This window comes from Malaclemys terrapin, chromosome 6 (genome assembly GCF_027887155.1).
Source record: "Malaclemys terrapin pileata isolate rMalTer1 chromosome 6, rMalTer1.hap1, whole genome shotgun sequence".
NCBI lineage: Eukaryota > Metazoa > Chordata > Testudines > Emydidae > Malaclemys > Malaclemys terrapin.
Genome location: NC_071510.1, coordinates 43326384 through 43346561, shown reverse-complemented (window position 1 = coordinate 43346561; position 20178 = coordinate 43326384). Strand labels below are relative to the sequence as shown.

The window sequence follows — 20178 nt, the reverse complement described above, 5'->3', positions numbered from 1 at the left end:
CGCTCTGTGTATGTGCCTCTTTTTGTGTTTGGAGATATCTTATCCTGCCCTCTGTATGTACCTTTACCTGTCTAATTAAAAGATAGATATATAGTGGGTATACAATTGGATATAAATGTATAGTTAGTAATGTTGGGCATTGGCCTAGATTTGTGCATTGTCTTTTGCAGTGTTATTGCTTTACTTTATTTTGACAAATCCCTCAAGCAGCTCAGTCTTTGAGTGAGAAACCTGTACAGATGGAATACTTTACCTGTAATTCTCTTTGTTGCTGTTTCACTTGAAACCTGCCCTTGCACACCCATATATGTAACTACACACACACTCAGGTACTTACAGTTGTTACCCATTTTACATTTGCCAATCCAAGTTTGTATGTCAAAATATGAACTTCATGCATGCAGCAGGTACACATGGAAATCTTATGCATACAACTTAAGCACACAACTTTAAATATTTGGCCGCTTTTGCATAACAGTTTTGATGTTTTAAAACCGATTAATAAAAACACAAAATAACAGTCCGTGGCCTTTAGTATGGGGGTTTAATGTAATCTTTAAAGTTCAGAAAGATGCAGTAAGTTCAGAAAGATCTTTTTGTGCAGCAAAGATTCTGTACTACTTCTAACCTATTTCACTTTTCTTTTTTCAGTGCACAGAACAGAGTTCTATCACACACTTCTATTTAAAAAAAATATTTTTATTTCTAAATCATTGTTACTTCAGGTTAGAACTGCACTTCACCTATTGAACATATGTACAATTATGCATTTGCATTCTTAAAATAATTCCAGTTTAATATAAAATACACCACAGATTACTGTATATCAGATGGTGAGAAAAATGTTAAATATTTTGCATTGTATAAACAAACTGCCTTTGATCTTAAAATGAGCAGAATAGTACTTCTGAGTGCTGATTATACCTGCTGTACAAAACAGGGTCTAGCAGGCAGCAGGGTGTCACCAGGCTCCATGGCTTTCTAAAATTAAATAACAATTCCATTTTGAGATTTCTACATATTGGAGGCAGCTTTTCTAATTTTCTTGTAAAGCCCTGTAAACATAATAGGCATCTTTTACTCAATTTACCTGTAATTTAATTTCTTGCTATTACTCACTTATTTTTGAATGGTGAGATCTTTATCTCATTAGTGGAGCAAAGTCCATAGTGTGACTTGAAGTGTCTGCCTTTTCTTATCTTGGTACTGAATCTTCAACATTTCTTTCTGAAGTTCCCTAGTGGATCTATGGTAATAGAATGCATAATTTGTTTTTCGTGAGCTATTCAAATTTACAGTCCTCTAACTTCAAATCAAACAAAACTGTAGGTTTAACCACCCATGACAGAAACATCCAGTTCTGCAAGCATAAATTGTTTTGTCAATGCAAAAATAACAAATGTTTCCCCACATTCTGAAAAACCTACAGAAATATACAGATTAATGTCCTTCAGAGGAAATTAGCAGCTGTGCCAGGATTCCCTCAGAACACAATTGTGAATTCTGACCTTTAAGATATTCTCCACATTTGTTTGAACATCATATTGTTACGTTTCCTGGGATACCCAGGGTTGTGAGGCACCTCGCTACCACCTACCCTTCGTGTGAGGAAACTTTGTGCCTGCTTTGGGTCAGCTCCCCAGCTGCACTGGCAACACAAGCTCTTCTTTCTAGCCTCGCAGGCCCTGCTATCACTCTACAGGTAGCAATTGGCACATCCCAACCCCTGAACTCTCTGAGCATCTCCTGGACTGTTCAGGCCTTGGTCCACTGGACACTCGCAGTATTCACAGATCCTCTGCTTCTAAAGAAACAGTACAGCTCAGCTTACCAGTTTCACCTCAGACCACTGTTCTGCTTAACACACAGCACTTACATATGTCTATTGTGAAATCCAGTATAAATTTATTTAACAAAGCACAGAATTCAAGTAATAGCAAGTAGAAGTACTGGAAACAAATGTAGACTTATAAAATAAAATCATGACATGCATTTTAGAGTCTAGACTTAATTAACAGGTTATTCTCATGTCTTGTAGTGTATTGCTCACCCAACATCCTTGAAGCTCTTTACAGCCAGGCTGGCCTGGGACCCTCCTTTCATGAGATAAGCATGCTGTCAGTTTGCCTCATAGGTGAAGGATTAAAGATGTCTCTTTCCACTCTAAATATACCAGACCAAACCATTTGCCTTTATTCATAAACAGGACAGCCCCTGCTTGTTGTCTGTTCTTATAGATTTCTGAATCTCTAATTTGAACCTGGCTCAGTATGCAACTAGGCATACGTTTTGAGGCATACAATACACAAATGGACAGACAGGGAGATAATTACCTCCTGCCTGAACGAAACACTTCCGAGACGTTACCTCCTGGTGATCTCCCAGACCTTAAGAACATAATTTTCAGTATAGATACATGTAGGATGACTGATCAACAATATGTAACTTCTTAAATATTATCCATATGTACATTTTGCAATGATGATGATGACCTGTGGGCTACTGGCTGTCAGTAGAGACCTCACATGCCACACTCTGGTGAACTATTATGCTGATATCTGACTCAGGGGATCCCTGTACAAACCTATGCAACCCAGCACCATAGTACTTGTTAAAAAAGCAAAAAACCTCTACCACTAAAAATTCTAAGTGCCCAAGAGTAGTATCTGGAGGATTGATTGAATACTCCTTTCACTTTCTTTTCAATGGTGTGTTAGGCTCATGTGTAATAAGCTTATGTATCCTAACCACAGTTCGCATATTAGGGAATATTGGTCTTGGAAGTCATAATTTTCCTCTGGTTTTTTTTAAACCAAACCCGTCTACTTAAAGAGAAGTTATAACCCCTCTGCTTTGAAAGACAGCTTAAATCGGGTCTAAATGCAGCCAACAAGAGGGCTTTTCTAACCGTTTCCAACAGTAGGCTTGAATCTCAGCTACTGTGCATCCATTGTTTGCTAGCTGCACACTGGGGGAAGGGAAAGGGTTAGAGAGTGCCAGAATAATTGGTGGTGGCTCCCTGATTCTGGAGTTAGTGGCTTTCTGGGCCCTTTGTGCAACCAAAGGAACACAAAAAGGCCAGACTGCTGGAGAGACATCACTCACTGTCTGGGAAATCCCTTGCTGAATATGTCTTTTGAACGTTACACAGCATTCATTGCCAACACCAGGAAATGTATTGTCTATTCTCTCTTCTTAGAGGTGGAATCTTTTCCCTACTTGCTGAGTGTCAAGTTTAAAGCAAAAGTGTCACTGACTCAGCTATATGATTTCGGACTAAATGTTTCAGCACAAATTCTTAGCCACAGTCAACGGGCTGATTCAGAGTAACCCAATATGGGTTATTTTTTTGCATAAGTATATTCATTGCCCTTGAATATAATTCACATCCCTGGCCAAGGGACGTTTGCTCACTAAGTCAGGCTTCCCTTGAATTAAGAACACACTTGTGATTTATTTAAAAACAGGCTTTACTTGATTTTGTAAATCTATAAATAGTACAGCTGCTGCACTTTTTGGTAGCCAGGATTTTCATTTTATATCCTAATAATTGCTACATGGGCGATGATGATGGAATTTGGTAGGATCACATAGGAATGTCACTTCTGATGAGGTAGCAAAATGGGGCAAAATAGAGAAGGGGCCACTTGGTCCTCTCTCCTCCCCACAAAGAATTTGCTCATGAAAAGGAATGTGGGTGCATTGAACATAACAGTGGCAGTCTTTATTCCACATAGTTACTTTGGGGAGCAGTAAAAGGAATCCTGGCACTGGGGACAGTCTTACTTATATGGAGCCAAGTGTATGTTTATATATAACAATGCTTTGCTAAAATGCAGATGCAGTAATATCTGGCTCAGTTAAAATAGATGTCTTGCATAAGACAAACCAGTGGGGATGAATCAAATATCTACAGGACAATGTGTGGGGACATTTCATTCTCCTATATGGTTCAGGGAGAGCAAGAGCCTCTGATATGGAGGGTCTGGCAGCACCCCAAGTGTTTCAACATCCAGGATGAGTGTTATGGGGCCGAGATGCTCCGTTCCTTCCCCATGTGGCTTCATTGGCACCAGCAAGGCCTGCCAGTACAACTGTCAGGATGGCACTATGTATGCTGTTTTATTCCATTTTCCAGTTGGAAATAGTTATACACTGTAAGCACATATGGATTAAGTCTGTTTAGTGACCCAGCATATCCTTTGCAAACCAGTGAATGCAATGTGCTTTCTGGAGAAACACCTTTCTGATGGATGTGAACATTCTCTGTTTTTGTCTACCATTGAGAACTGGAGCACATCTCTAAAGGGAGATGCACTTTTCCAATTGCACTTTTCTGTTCTTCTTCCACTTATTCCAGGGCACAGGCCAGGACAGACTTTGACCTTAGTTGAGGAAGCTAAGTCCCAAATCTTGACATGTAGAATACCTTTAAAACCTTCCTCCCCATGCAGGAGGAATACTCAGCTTCCTGGTGAGAGCAGCTTTAAGTCCCATGCAGGGGCTAAGGATCTATCCCTAGATAATTACAAATGCACCCACAGATAACATTGGTTGTGCAACTCTGACGGCTGAATTGAATTTTTTTTAAATAAGGATCATAGTGTCATTTTGCCCAGATACTTTGTGTCTTTTTTATGGCCTGTTTCATCTTACTATGTTTTAGTATATTACATATTTTTATATTTGTGTGTGAAATTCAGCTGCTTTATTAGCCACTGCTAAGTGAGAAAGATGCTATTGAAGATATTGCATTGTACATTATGAGACAGTTGGAAATGTTTAAAAATAACCTCCCCTTCTGTTCCCTAATGGGATATTTTTATTGGCCATGTTGGAAGCCTGTCATTTGATTCATTCAGAGCAACTGGCTTTAGTCCTTTAAAACACAGTGGAAACTTAGTGAAAGGTCAGAGCCAGTATGGGTGGTAGTTTGACAAGGCTGTGATAGAAAATATAATAGTCAGTATGGTGAAGTGTCTGGTAAAAATCCAAACCAGGAAAAGTATTCATTTGCGTATGGTTAATCACTGTAGCAAAGATGTGTGTATTCGCTTGCTGAGGCATGGGTCAAGGATCACAGCTAGAAGTGCTGGTAAGTTTCATTCTAATATACTCAGCTGCTTTTAGGACTCTTTTCAGAGAAGTCTGGTGTCCAGATTTTCTTTGTAGTTTGTCATACTAAAAATAGATCATTTTGAGGGAAGCAAAATATATTGTTAATAACAGAATACTACTTTTAATGGGGTAGAGAGAAGGAGGAGCTGAAAAAAGGATAAGATCAAAAGATGAATGAGATCCACTGGATAAATTCTTTAACATGCTGTATATTTAAGTGTGAATTACTAATTTTTGCTAGCAAGTGGAATTTTACTCCTGCAGCCTTTCAGGAAAGAAAAAAGGTATAAATCTATGATAAGTTTTGAAACAACAAAACAGTCCTGAAAAGAGTAGTTATGAACCTTTTGAATGATAGCTGAAGTACAATAATGACTATTAGCTTATCTCTGACATTTCACTAATTACAACTGACCGGGTTGAACTGCCAATCCATGCCATTTTTTTTCATGTAATTGAACCCAATGTGTTTTGGATTTCTTTATTTTGCAATAATTGAAGGTTTTCTTCAATTTATTAATTAACGGGGTGCAGTTGAAAAATAATGGGCTTGATATTGATGTACATCAGGACTAACTTCACGGAAGTAAAAAATTTTATAGAATATCAATTTTTGTGATACTGTTTGTTTACTTATTGCACTTCAGTCAGCCAGGGCTATGTAAATTGACTGGTCAGTTTCACTTTCTTTTCAGTCAATTTAATTTTTTGGTTTTCATGCACTTAAAACAATGTGTTTTTGTCTAATTTTCTTTTAAACTACATCTCTATTCATATTAAGTTTTTAAAACCCTTCTCTCTTCGACCGAAACCTAAATTTCCAAGAGAATTCACTGCATCACCCCATGCCTTGGTGCTGCTGTAGTGGGTACAAAGGGGTTACAAAGGGATCATAAGAGCCCCAGTGCAGCAGGGCTTTTGTGGTGTGCCCCCACCTCCACCTTTCCCAACAGGATGCTCCAGCACTGGGGGCATTCCAGGGCAGATGGCAGGGGGAGAGAATGGCCTGGGTGTTCTTACACTCCAGAAATTCAGCATCCCTGCAGCGGCCCATACACAGACTCTGAGTATGTGCAAATCACCTACGGCCAGTGCAGTGATTAATCTGGACCTTGGGATATAAACTAGTTTCTGATAATGTGGATTGAAAACAATACTACTTGTATGGCTTTAATCCTTACTGGTAAACTTATACAAAATCCCTATATCAATTAAAATAGAAAAGTGGGAAGGGGGTGGATGTGGCCTCCTGATGCAATGGCTGCATTATATTAAACTGCCACGGGGGCACTGACCACCTGCAGCAGCACCATCTGCCCCAGCACTGCAAACCTAATCTTGCCCTGGTGCAGAGGGGAGGTTCGGGGGGCTGGCGAATGAGCCAACCCTGCATGGTAGCGCCAGTGCTGCAGCGCTGGGCCTGGCTCTTCACTTGGGCATTGCAACCTAGTGCACAGGATCACAGCACCACTCAGGTTTGGCCTGGCTGCCCTTTGGTCATGACAGGAGGCAGCTGGGCCAAATATAAATGAGTGGTGTTGCAACCTAATGCACGGGGCCACAACACCACTTAGGTTTGGACCGGCTGGGCCAAAACTGAGTGGTGCTGTGACCCCGTGTGCCAGGTCGCAACATCCGGAGTGATGAGCTGGGCCCAGCCTGCAGGGCAGGAGCTGCTGCTGTGGGACCTCTACTCCACACCAGGCCAGGGGCTGGTCTACACTGGGGGGGGGAACAATCTAAGATACGCAACTTCAGCTACGCGAAATATCTTAGATCTAATTACCTGGGGTCCACACAGCGCGGGATCGACAGCCGCGGCTCCCCCGTTGACTGCGCTACCGCCGCTCGCTCTGGTGGAGTTCCGGAGTCGACGACGAGACGCGATATATCGATCCCGGATAAATCGATTGCTACCCGATACGGCGGGTAGTGAAGACATACCCCAGGAGAAATGTATGTTTGCCTGGTTTTGCACCCTTGCTTTCATGCTTTCTGTGGATGCAAGTGAACCCATGAACTCACGTGAAAACAGCCTTTGCTAGGGAACGTATTGATATACAGGCTACAGCATTGCAATCTCACATAAATCTTGAGAAAAATCTCCCAAAATACTTGGATTGACTTAAAAATCATGTTTAAAAAAGACAAACTTGATGATTTTGGGTGTGTTTTCTGGTTTTTGACCACTTTGGAGGAAAGTGTCTTGTTTTGTGTGAGAGTGTTTCAGGAATTTCATCCTAAAATGCTCAAAAAAGGCACACATAAATTTGGGACCTTCCTCCCTTTTACTTCTGATAGATGGTGTCCCACATGTCCCTTCCCCAGGCACTGATCTTTGCTCCCACCTCTGTGCCCTAATCTTTTCAGCCTCCTGTCTTGCTCTTTCTACTTCTGCAGGGCACTGCTCCTGTCCAGCTTTTAATGCTGGAGACAGCCCCCTGCTCCAGTCATCCCAGCTCCCTGAATGCTGGCCCTGCCAAGCGCACGCTCTATCCTATGCTATGTACCTCCTCCCAGGACACTGCCCCTGGCTCTCCTGTCCAGCTCTTCCCTCCCCACCTCCCCCGGCCTATGCCCAATTCTGGGACAGGGCAGCTAGGCAGGAGCTGGATCCCTAGAGACTGGACAGGGGAGAAACATACTCCTGGGATCCCTTTTCTATGGCTTGCTTTGCTTTGCTTCCCTCATTCTACTTAATGCTGGACAGTAGCATAGCTAGCGGGGTGCAGGGGAAGCAGCCGCTTCCCCTCAGCACATTTTCCCCAAAGCCGCGCCTTTCCAAAAGCGGCTGGAGGAGCGAGGGGGAGCGCAGGCTGGTTTTGCTGCACTCCGCCTGGAGCTTTGGCCAGGAGTGTGTCTGGGGGTCTGGCCACGCTCCGCCTGGGGCTCCAGCCGGGGGAGCAGGTCCAGGGGGCTCGCTGCACTCCTCCCGGGTCTCTGGCCAGGGGAGCGGATCCAAGGGTTTCTCTGCGCTCCGCCCGGGGCTCTGGCCGGGGGAGTGGGTCTGGGGGTCTAGCCGCACTGCAGCAGGCGCTGCAACTGAGGGAGCGGGGTCCAACGCTCTGGCCAGGAGAGCGGGGCAGGGGGGTTGGCCGCGCTCCGCCCGGTGCCCCGGCCGGGGGAGCAGATCCAGGGGTTTCGCTGCGCTCTGCCCAGGGCTCTGGCCGGGGGAGAGGGATTCGGCGCTCCAGCCGGGAGAGCAGGTCCAGGGGTTTTGCTGTGCTCCGCTCGGGGTTCTGGGTGGGGGAGTGGGTCCGGGGCTCTCGCGGTGCTCCGGCCGGTGCTGCAACTGGGGCGGGGAGTGGGGTCCGGCACTGTGGCCAGGAGTGCGGGTTCAGGGGTTTCGCTCCGTTCCTCTCGGGGCTCCGGCCGAGGGAGCGGGGGGGGAGGGGCGCAGCATGCGGCCTGAAGCACGGCTGGCAGCCGCGGCCGGAGGAGCGAGGGGGCGGCGCAGGCTGGTGGCCGGCAGCCATGGGGGGCATTTCCCCCCCTCCTGCCGCAGCCTGTCAGTGCGACCTGCCCACAGCCAGGCTCCACCAGCAGCCCCGGGGCAGGGCAGCGCCCCCGGGCTGAGCAGGCGAGCCGGGCTGCAGCTCGCTCAGACACGCCTGGCGGGGCTCACTGCCTTCTGCCCCCACCCCCCAAGGGGTAGCACCAGCGCTGAGCCTGGGCTGGCACTGCACACGGCGAGCCCCTCCGAGGCAGTGACAGTGGGGTTTGTTCTCTGCTGCTAGCTGGGCTGGGCTTAGCAGCTAGGCCCCGGAAAGAAGCAGCGGAAGGGGAGGTAGCAGACTCCCAGGCTCTCCCGGTCCCGGGGGCAGCTCCAGCCCCCTCTGCACAGAGAGCCCCGGGGACCCCAGCCCACTCCCATCCCCGGTAACCCCTCCCCAAGCTCCATACCCCGTGTACCCCTCCCATGTACCCCGTGCCGCTGCCTTTCCCTCCCCTTCACCTCCCCTCAAACCCCCGTCCTCTGCTACCCTCCCTCTACATCCCTCCCCTCCACTTCCCCTCAAACCCCCTGTCCTCTGCCAGCCTCCCTCTACAGCCATGGGGGGGCGGTGTGGCCGGAGGAGCAAGGGGGGGGGCGCAGCATGGCCGCAGTGTGGCCGGAGGAGCCAGCCAAGGGGGGGGGGAAACGGTGTGGCCAGAGGGCGTGGCCAGAGGAGGAGCCAAGGGGGGTGCCTTATTTATGTTTGCTCCCCCTGCTCTTAGAACCTGGCTACGCCACTGATGCTGGACAGAGGGGGAGGATGGGTGAGAACTGCCTCTGCTGTCCCAAACACAACTCCCTGCTTCTTTGGCTGCCTCCTGGGCACAGGCAGCAGCATTATCAGTGGAGCAAAAAGGTGTCTGTGGGACACAGAAAGCAGAGAACTGGGCCTCTGTCCAAAGCCTGCAGCAGCCTCCAGTGGCTGCAGTGAGAACTGCAGCATCAGTTACAGTTCAGGCAGAAATCCTGGCCTACCTGCACTTCCAATGAGAGGCTGGTTTTAATATTGCACAATCACAGCACTCACAAAAATACTGTGAGTTGGCAACTGCAATGGTATTTTAGTTAGCTTTACAGTACAACTAAAGCAAATTGGAATTACCAGCAGGAAAGCAGGCAGCTGGCTAATTATGCGAGGTTGATATGAAAGATGAATCTCTTATTCAGAATAAAATTCATTTCACTTGCAAAAAGCCAGAGTGCACATAAACCCCAGATACAACATTAATGCAGGCCTGAGATGAAATCCACTCACTTTCAACCCTAAGACCACAACACGGGGCAGTGGTGGAGTTCCCATGCGGCTGCTATGCTACTCCAACCAATTGTAAAGGAAGTTTGAGTTAAGGGATCCTAGTAATCGCCCAGTTCACCCATACTGCCACTCTTCACTATGGTCTAAGCAAGCCAGACAACTCCTCCGCCACACAGGACTGTGAAGGCTCGTCACTGCATGATAATTGTATTCACTATTTCAGCACAGTATTGCTCTGAGGCTTAAGTGCTGTGGTGGGCTTGCACAGGTGAATTTTATAACACGCAAATGCACTGTACTTCTAGGTTAGTCAATGTTTGAGTGGATGTTGATACTTGTAGCTGATACTTCCTTGTGTGTACATTATTAGTGCAGAGGAGTTATCTCCCTTCCTATCTAAAAACTTGCAGGATGCAGAAAGGGGCTGGGGGGGAAGAACCTGCCTTATCTCAGTTTTAATTGTTTTACTTGTGTCATTTTGAAATTTCTGCCTGATTATTTAGTTTGACTTTTGAGCATATTGTCAGTACTAACATTCCTCCTCATGTAATTTTTTACTACAGGCAAAAACCAACAAACAAACCACCCACCTACAAACATTTTTTTTTTCACTTGGTATGTAAAGCTGTGCAATATATCCAGTCACCTAAAGCAGAAGTTTCACTAAGATACACTACATTTTTCTGGGCCTAAGGAATCTATATTAGCTGGAAATATAATGGAGCTAGGGCTCCTCTAGACCCTACTTAATCTTCAGCTGATGGTTTTGGGCCATTAATAGCTGGTGAAAACTATGCCAGGGGACCAGCTCGGTCCTGGTGCACAGTGTACTACTGCTGTAGTGTCTGCTTGCCTCTTATGCAACTGTTCATGTTTTAATCTGCAGTTGTGGAAATGAGGTTTAGATCCATCCCAACTTGTTTTGGAGTATAGAGTACATAGCTGAAGGGAGGAATTGGGCATGGCTGGTACAGTAAGATTTTATTCTGTAAAACTAGTACAGTTGCCCCAAAATGTTGCAAACCTTTAGTATAGATATATAATATAGCAGATAAAAGAGATGCCATTTTGAAGTGATCTGATGCCAATAACATGTATGAAAGGATCTTTATCTATGGAATCTAAGTGCCTATAAAGTAGACAATGCATGAATGAAAGAATCAGTGCTTTCAGAATGTAATTTAATATTCAACCCAGAGATTTTTTTTAGTCCAAGTACTAACAGTAAAAACCCCATGTTAACTAGTATTGAAAAAGCAGTGAACTGTAAAACCTCCCTGAAAACTTTAATAATGTAGCTTCCCTGACTGAATAGGGTTGAAGATAAAATAGGGTTCATACACAAATAAGTGCAAAAGATTCCCAGGTGTGACAGAGACTAAATTAAATAATTGTCTCCAAGATTACTTTTGTTTTTTTTCATCTCTTTCACCAGACTCTCAAAGTCTTAGGGATTTTCTTTTAACATGGGTTCATCATTTTAGTTAACCTTCAGTTCAAATGCTCTTGAAATGTATTCAAACACTAACAAAGGGGCCAATGTCTAAGATAATGTAAATTCTGCTGGAAAATTTGTTGTGGCATAATGTCATAATGTTTGCATTGCAGTATCTTGACAGTGTGTTCTCAGATAATTTTATAAAATCTCAACATTTTTAATCATGTTCTGCCATAATGGCATGGCATTTATGATATGATGCCATGTCATGACATGACTCTGTCCAACTGTAATGAGCCCCAGAATATATACTAGTATACTTTAGTAGGACTGTAAATTTAACTTGAAATAAGTGGACAATGCAAGTTTTCAGAATCCTTGATTTCACAAATGTTTTAGTAAGTGCTGAGTATGAAAGAAAGAAGAGAAGAGATTGTTTTCATTTTTTTATTTTTCAGATCGACCTTGCAGCACTGGCAGTTAGAAACACTGGCCAGTATTATTCATTGCCAGACACCACCTGCAGTAATGTACATCTGTCTCAAGCAGGTGTATAACACTACTGTTCTGATTTGATAGGCTTTTACACCACTATAAAGGACAACATGATATGCAAGGTAGTGGAAAACTATAGCCCGCTTTTGCCTTGCAGACTAAGGGCACTTGATACAGAGAATAAATGTAGAACACTGACATGTTTACAAGATCACTTTTCTAGCCATAATCCCACATTTACAGATAACTGCTGAAGCTTATATTTATGGTGAGAACTCAACATAGTACATTTACTCATGACATGCAGCATTGGATTATGCTGTAGCTGTTTCATTGAGAATTCCTGTTTGACATTCTGAAAAATCTGTTGCCAACATGCGAATGCCTTATTTTTCCTTTGCTGAAGTTGAGGATAATGTATAATGTCTTAAGTACCATATTAGTGAATGACTGTGGATAACATACATTGATAGCCCTAATTGGTTTGGCTTTTTCATGAGTGGTCCCCTTCATAGTCTTGCTCCTAAATAATTAGCTCAAACTAAATAATAGTGCTGTGTAATTAGGGCCTGCTATTCCATTTTCATGTCTTAACTCTTCACACTACCTCTCAGAAAATCATTAGCTGAAGGAATTTACTCCACTGCCTTCTTCCTGTATGTTACTAGCAAGCCAAATGAAGTTTGCTAGATGTCTGAGATGAGAACAATGTTAATCATACTAATATAATCTTCCTTGTATGTGTTCTCTCTGCATATTATGCACACTGGAATTCACCATGGGGCGGGGGAGATGGCTCAGAGGAACAAATGAGGGTGACCTTGCTTTGGAGCAGTTGCCGTTGTCCCCTGTGTGGTAGGAATTATATTAAGAAGGTATTAGTGACCTTGTGCCTAAACAGGTAGAAGAAGGCATAGGGCCAAGATGTTCAAACTTGGATGCCTAAAATTAGGCACCTAAATCTATTTTAGGCACCTAAATAAGTGTCCTGATTTACCCTTTGCTCCCATTGAATTAAGTGGAAGTCCAGAACCTCTGAAAATTGGGCCACTTAATTAGGTACTTAAATATGGAGTTAGATGCTTTACTTTAGGCAAGAAAGTTTGAAAATTTTGGCTTTGACATTCAGGATATCAGAAATATTCTTTGAAAAACATTTTAGTGTGTAAATCCTGCACTGAACTGTGTGGTGGTCACAAGATGTAAAAAGGAGAACAAGCTTATTGAAAAAAGTAAGAACAGGAGGTTGTAATGTAAAATGTTGTGGCATGAGAAATACAGACTACACAAAGTTGCTAAAGAATTATCGTACCAGTGTAAGGATGTCTGTGCTGAGATGGTCAAAAATCAATTACAAGGCTCATGACCTAGGATTGACCGAATCTGGGAACTTCACTACACAATGCCTGGTGTGAAGCCATCAGCCATGGTCACTCTGGCAAGTGCAACAGTTCTTGATAGACTGTGCATGTTGGGTGGTGGCTTAATGATCATAGATAAATGGAATGATAGTGGTCATCTTTAGCTAGATAGTCAACTAGAGAAAACATAATGTGTGCAGAAATATAGCTTATAACTGCAATAGAACAGAAACACCAGCAGTATCCATAAGCTGGTTTAGTAATGCTTTATGGTGTAACTACAAGAAAAATGTGTACTGACCTCCCCCCACCGTCAAAAAAAGTGAGAAGGCCCCTGATTTCAGAGTCAAATCATTTTTAATATTATTGGTCATTTGAGCAATAATGTGGCTATATTTTAAAACTGAAATAGTGAACTCCTATTCAGAATGATCTTGTCTGCATAACTGGCTGTACTGAGGCTGTCTTTTTAACTAGGATTGTTTTTCAGTTCCTGCCCTGTTTTATATGGTTACAAAGCAGTCACACATCTCTGTGGTAGAACCTAGAGTTTCACATCTTTCCTATACGAGGTTAAGCAAGTGCTTGTGTGTATTCATTTTAAATTTTGCTTTTATATCTGTTGTCCTTTAACGGAGTTCTGCTTTGATCGCTACTTTTGTTAACACTGAAAGACTTTGCAGGTCTAGTACAGGTGGCACTGGAAACACAGTTTCTTTTTATTTCTCATTATCCAGTAATTAATGGCCATGCATCTTATTACTTTATACCTCACCTGTCATGTAGCATCTGGCTGTGATCCTCCATGGTGTTACTCTCATTTTACACCTGTGTATCTTATTAAAACTGCAATGGTGGCTTAGGGCCCTTGTGTCTATTGGTATCTAGGCTTTTGCTTTAAGCAAAGAACTGGGAGTCAGTTGATCTGGGTTCTAATTATGGCGCTGACATGAGGTTCTGGGGTAACTTTGGGCAAGTCACTTAATCTCTTTGTGTTGGTTTTGTCCTCCGTAGATGGATGCACCTGTGTACCTCCCAGGGTTGTTGCGAGGCTTTATCAATCATTTGTAAAGCACTAAGGCCTGGATGCACAAAGGGAGTTAGATGTCTAAGTCCATTTTAGTTTCAGGACCATTGCAAAGCACAAAACCCCCACTGAACCCTGTAGGTGCCTAAGTTCCTGCCTCAGAGCATGTGCACTGCCACATCACTGTAGGCATCTGGACACCTATTTCCCACCTAAGCCCCAGAGCGAGTCACAAACCAGGTGTTCAGCTGTCTAACTTGCATGGGGGAATCAATCTTTCTCTCTCTCTCCCATTGACGATATAAGTATTTCTGACTAGGATGGAGATGGTGATTGTAAAATGCTCAGGAAGGTTAGAGAGACTACAGAAACAGAAAACCTGGTAATGGGGGGATTTCAGCTACTCCCATATTGATTGGGTACATGTCACCTCAGCATGGGATGCAGAAATAAAATGTATAACCACCATTAATGACTGCTTCTTGGAGCAGCTAGTCCTGGAACCCAAAAAGGGAGAGGCAATTCTTGATTTAGTCCTAAGTGGGCCACAGGATATTGTCCAAGAGGAGAATATACCTGAACTACTCGGTAATAGCAACATAATGTAGTTAAATTTAACATCATTGGGGGGGTGGGAGGGGAGAACCAAACAAACCCAAAATAGTAGCATTTAACTTCAAATGGGAACTACACAAAAATGAGGAAGCTAGTTAAACGGAAATTAAAAGGAACACTCACAAGAGTGAAAGGCCTGCAAACTGCTTGGAAACTATTTAAGAATACCGTAATACAGGCTCAAACTAAATGTGTACTCAAAATTTAAAAAATAAAAAAATAGAGGACCAAAAAAATAAAAAAGCAACCATGTCTAAACAGAGTAAAAGGGGCAATCAGAGGCCAAAAGACATCCTTTAAAAATTGTAAATCCGATCCTAGTGAGGAAAATAGAAAGGAGCATAAACTCTGGTAAGCCAGGTGTAAAAGAATAATTAGGAAGGCCAAAAAAGAATGTGAATATCAACTAGCAAAAGACACAAAAACTAAAAGCAAAAAATGTTTTAAGTACATCAGAAGCAGGAATCCTGCCAAATAATCAGTGGGGCCAGTGGACTATCAATGTGCTAAAGGAGCACTCAAGGAAGACAAGGCCATTGCAGAGGAACTAAATGAATCCTTTGCATCTGTCTTCACTGCAGAGGACATTAGGGAGATTCCCACACCTGAGCCATTCTTTTTAGGTGACAAAGCTAAGGAACTGTCCTAGTTTGAGGTGTCAGTAGAAGAGGTTTTGGAACAAATTGATAAATTAAACAGTAACAAGTCACCAGGACCAGATGGTATTCACCCAAGAGTTCTGCAGGAACTCGTATATGAAATTGGAGAACTACTAACTGTGGTATGTAACCTATTAGTGGATCGCTAATGCAGCACTGATTTTTTTTTTTAAAGGCTCCAGATGCAATCATGGCAATTACAGCCCAGTAAGCCTAATTTCAGTGCCAAATTGGCTGAAACTATAGTAAAGAACAGAATTATCAGATACATTGATGAACACACTATGTTGGGAAAGAGTCAACATGGCTTTTGTAAAAGGAAATCATGCCTCACCAATCTATTAGAATTCTTTGAGGATGTTTACAAGCATGTGGACAAGTGATCTCCAGTTGATACACTATACTTGGACTTTCAGAAAGTCTTTCACAAGATCCCACATCAAAGGCTTTTAAGCAGAGTAAGCAGTAATGGGATAAGAAAGAAGGTCCTCTCATGGATCAGTAACTGCTTAAAAGATAGGATACAAAGACTAGGAATAAATGGTCAGTTTTCACAGTGGAGAGAGGTAAACAGTAGGGTCCTCCAGAGATCCATACTGGGACCATTGCTATTCAACATATTCATAAATGCTCCAGAAAAAGAGGTAAACAATGAGGTGGCTAAGTTTGCAGATGATACAAAATTATTCAAAATTGTAACACTTTGCAGTCAGCTTTGGACTTAACTAAGGGATTTCACAAAACTGGGAGATTGGGCAACAAAATGGCAGATGAAATTAATGTTGATAAATGCAAAGTAATGCACACTGGAAAAAAATAATCCCAGCTATACATACAAAATGCTGGGGTCTAAATTAGCTCTTACCTCTCTTGGAGTCATTGTGAATAGTTTCTGAAAACATTCACTCAGTATGCAGCAGCAGTCCAAAAGGCTCATGGAGAGGGGCGAATTGAACGTGGGTCTCCCACATCCCAGGTGAGTGCTCTAACCACTGGGCTAAAAGTTATAAAGATGGGCACTACCACTTCTGCATGCTAACATGGCAGAGGGGCCTAACTCCAGGAGAGGGTTCACAGCTGAGAACAGCAAGCAGAGAGAGGCGCCTCCCTGCAGCTTGAATTTAGGTGACTATTTCTGTGAGAGTGGTGGGGTTTAGCACACAACCCTCTTGTTGGTATCTCCCATTGGCTAGCATTGGCGGCTCCCCGTCTAGCATGCTGGCTTTTTGTCAATCACATTCTAAGGCATCTATCTGTTCCCATTCATTGCATAGGGAGCCTAGGCACCTAACTCAGGCTCAGCATCACCGTGCCTAATTTCTTTTGTGCATCCAGCCCTAAAAGATTGCCACATGGTGAGTGCCATAACGTGGAAGTGTTATTTATTTTATTATTACCACACATATCCGTGTATCTTTATTTGGGGGCTGTTCTCTTTTAAAGGTGGAGAAAGTCTACAGCTGCTAATAGTAATTACACGTGGGAATAAATTTGAAATAGAACAATCACAATTCCATTGTCTCCTTCAAAATCCCCACTCCTTGTTTGATTCCCCTCCTTTCCCTTGCCCACTTCCTCCATTCTGCTACTCATTGCTAATAGCAGTTGACTGAAGTGATTAAAAACACTGGGATTTTTGAGGCACTCATATAGCAATCATGACTCAGCCAGAGCACTTTTCAAATTGGGATTTTTAAATTACTTTCACTTTGCTGTTGTTAGTGCCAACTAAAGAGAACATAGTGGCATATTAGAGGAAACCTAGTGGGTTAGGAGCGGAGAAGAAAAAAGTGAAGGGAGAGATTTCAGGGGATTGGGGAGATGGAAAACTCGAGAACAAAAGGAAGGAAGAGAAAAAGACATTGGTGAGAATAAGAAAGATTTAGTGTGAGGGAGGAGGGCTGGAAAAGAGAGAAGCATCAAGGAGAAGGAGATGAGACTGATAACAAGGAGGGAGTGTAGGTGAGCGAGGGACAAGGAAGGAAGGAGACAGACATGGGAGAGAGATATTCCTATCAGGACCCAGGGTAACCATTAACTTCCATCCATATCTCCTACTGTGTAGTCTGTCTTCTCCTTTCACATGGTTTCCTCTTGACAAGAATTTATAATAACCTATCTTGATGTCATGACACCTGTGGTTGAATGGTAGTGATTAAATTTCCCAGCCTGTAGGTGTTATCCTATCACTTCCTTGTCTGTCATTTCAAATGAAGGGTGGAGCTACATTTTCCTAACTGCATCCCAGTAACACCTGTTTGTATAGTAAAAACAGGAGCTGGATTATTGGAAGTCTGCCTTCTAGTAGAAAATGACCTCCTTCACTTTCCATATGCTGCAGTTAACCACAAATATTAATGGCCTTAATTTATGTATGCTAAGATTAAAAGGTAATCAGGTCTCAAGTTTCAGAGGATTGAGTTCCTGCAAAAGGCACTCCTCCTCTGCTGCAGACTAGGTGGAATTTTAAAGGGAATGTCCTATTTAATCTATGCCAGCCACAACTATACAGCACTAAAACGTTACCGATTTCAGTAATCAAGTTATAAGCAAGTGATTGTGGAATCCTCCTTCCACCACTGTGTTCTGAAAGTACGTTTCATTTGTAACAATCTCTTATACAAAATTCTACTGAAAGAATGAATTTGTCTGACATCAGAAATTGAGTCCTTTTTATCTCCTTCTTTAGGTATCCAGCTGCCTAAGGAAGATGAAATCTCCATACCTGTGATATCTAATTCCCCTGCTAAGGATGCTGGGGAGAGTGTAGATCTCACCAATGAAGAGGAAGAGAAGATCAAAGAGGAACCTTTAACCATCTCAGAACTGGTGTACAACCCAAGTGCCAGCTTGCTGCCCACCCCAGTTGATGATGATGAGATTGACATGCTCTTTGACACCCCATCAAGAGCAGAGAATGAGAGAGAAGATACAGATTCATTTGAGGAACTGGAAGCGGATGAAAATGCGTTTTTGGTTGCTGAGGAAGAGGAGCTGAAAGAAGCCCGTAGAGCGCTTAGGTGCAGTTATGACTTTGTAATGGGCAACATGCAGGTAAACGCCTTTGTGAAGAGTTTCTCCAGGCTTCTTTTTGTAAGCCTTGGACTGTTGTTGTTTGTGTTTCCACTCCTCCTTGTCCTCTTGGAGTCGGACCTTGATATCTCCTTTCTTCATGAAATCCGTCAGACGCCAGAGTTTCAGCAATTTCACATTGAATATTACTGTCCTCTTAGGCAGTGGGTGGCTTGCAAAATAAACTTCATTTGTGACATGCTGGGAAACTCTTAAATGTTAAAGAAATACGATACAACTAAGGGCTATATTCAAAATTTCAGTTAGCACTAGCTTCTCATAATGCCCATGGGGCCATCAGCAGGTAGCTATCTTCATTTTCAATCCATTACAGACTGTTCAAGATCTAACATTTGCTTTTCATAAACAGTTGCTTTAGTTATAGGCTTATCTGGTGGCCTTTAAATAACCAAAAAGAGGTCTTATTTTTATTTCAGTGTTGACTTCCTGATCATCTGTTGTATCAGACAAGACTGGATAGTACTAGGGTTCATTATTTGTAACATTACAAGCCATGACATTCTAAATCTCAATGATAGTAGAGCCAAGAAGGAAATGTTTTTGAATATACTCCTTAGTGGTATAACAGTCTTTTCTAACCAATGCCTATACAAGCAATGTTTATGCTGGGTTTTTGTTTCTTGATTTGTTTTTGGTTTTTTATATTTTTATGTGTTTAAAATATTTTGGTAAATTTTTAGCAAAAGATGACTTCTGAAGTTGTTTAAGTGTACAGATTGGTAAAATTAATGCACAAGGGCATGTAGGGGATTTTTTAATGTTTTACCAATGGTTTGTTTTTAAAATATTTTGGATGGACAATGAGTTTATTATAACTCTATAAAAGATGGCCTACAGTTTGTAGAACATACAGAAAGTTTATTCAAGTGCGGGGGGACTCGTGAGGGGAGATGAAATGACACAGAATCCTCAAGTAAGTTTTTAATGGCACAGTTCTAAAGCTAAAGGTGGTGAATATCATTGAGAAAATGATAATCCACCTTCATCTGTGTCCTGTCATCTTACACTTCAATCGGTGGTAAGTTTTTACAAGACAGTGCAAGTAAGTTTTGCCAGAAGGTGATGGATCTTTGGACTAAATGTAGATTATTGTACATAACATGGAAAGATGAAGAGATAGCAAATATCAGAAATGTCTAGTTATATTGGTAGATAAGTAACCTACTTTTTAAAAATGGCTAGAGAATAAAAAGTATACAATACTTTAAAAATTAAGGCATTAGATGGTACAGTTGACATGCAGATATTCTACTGAATCATAATAAAAGGACAAAATATTTTTAAGAGAAATATCTTGGTTCTTTATTCCTTTTGTCACTATTCTGTGAAACACATCCCAGAGAATCATCATTTAATGTGACATCATTTCCTGTGCATGCTGATTGTCTTACCATGTATGTGTGGCATTGAACTCATACTATTTCCCTATTGATAGGACTCCAGTCAATGAGGTTCATTGTTACTTTAATGTGCTGAGGATTTGCTCCCAGTATTGTGTAGAGAATATACATAAAACCTTGTGAGCATTTAGAAAAATCAGTAGGACACCCTTACCCCAATCCAAATGCTACAGAAAAATGTGCTGGAGCATCATCATAGAGGATTGTTGTTTTTTAAAGCA

General features: G+C 42.5%; 1 protein-coding gene across 5 annotated transcripts in view; it reads left to right on the top strand.

Moving 5' to 3' along the window:
• The window catches only part of FRMD3 (FERM domain containing 3), a 219829-nt gene extending 200131 nt beyond the window's left edge, over positions 1-19698 (top strand). For all 5 annotated transcript variants that reach the window (XM_054032510.1, XM_054032509.1, XM_054032508.1 and 2 more), the window contains one exon: positions 18154-19698. In XM_054032510.1, coding sequence (XP_053888485.1) covers positions 18154-18752 — 599 coding nt within the window. In that variant the 3' untranslated portion in view covers positions 18753-19698. The remainder of the gene's footprint in view (positions 1-18153) is intronic.
• Positions 19699-20178: the final 480 nt, after the last annotated feature.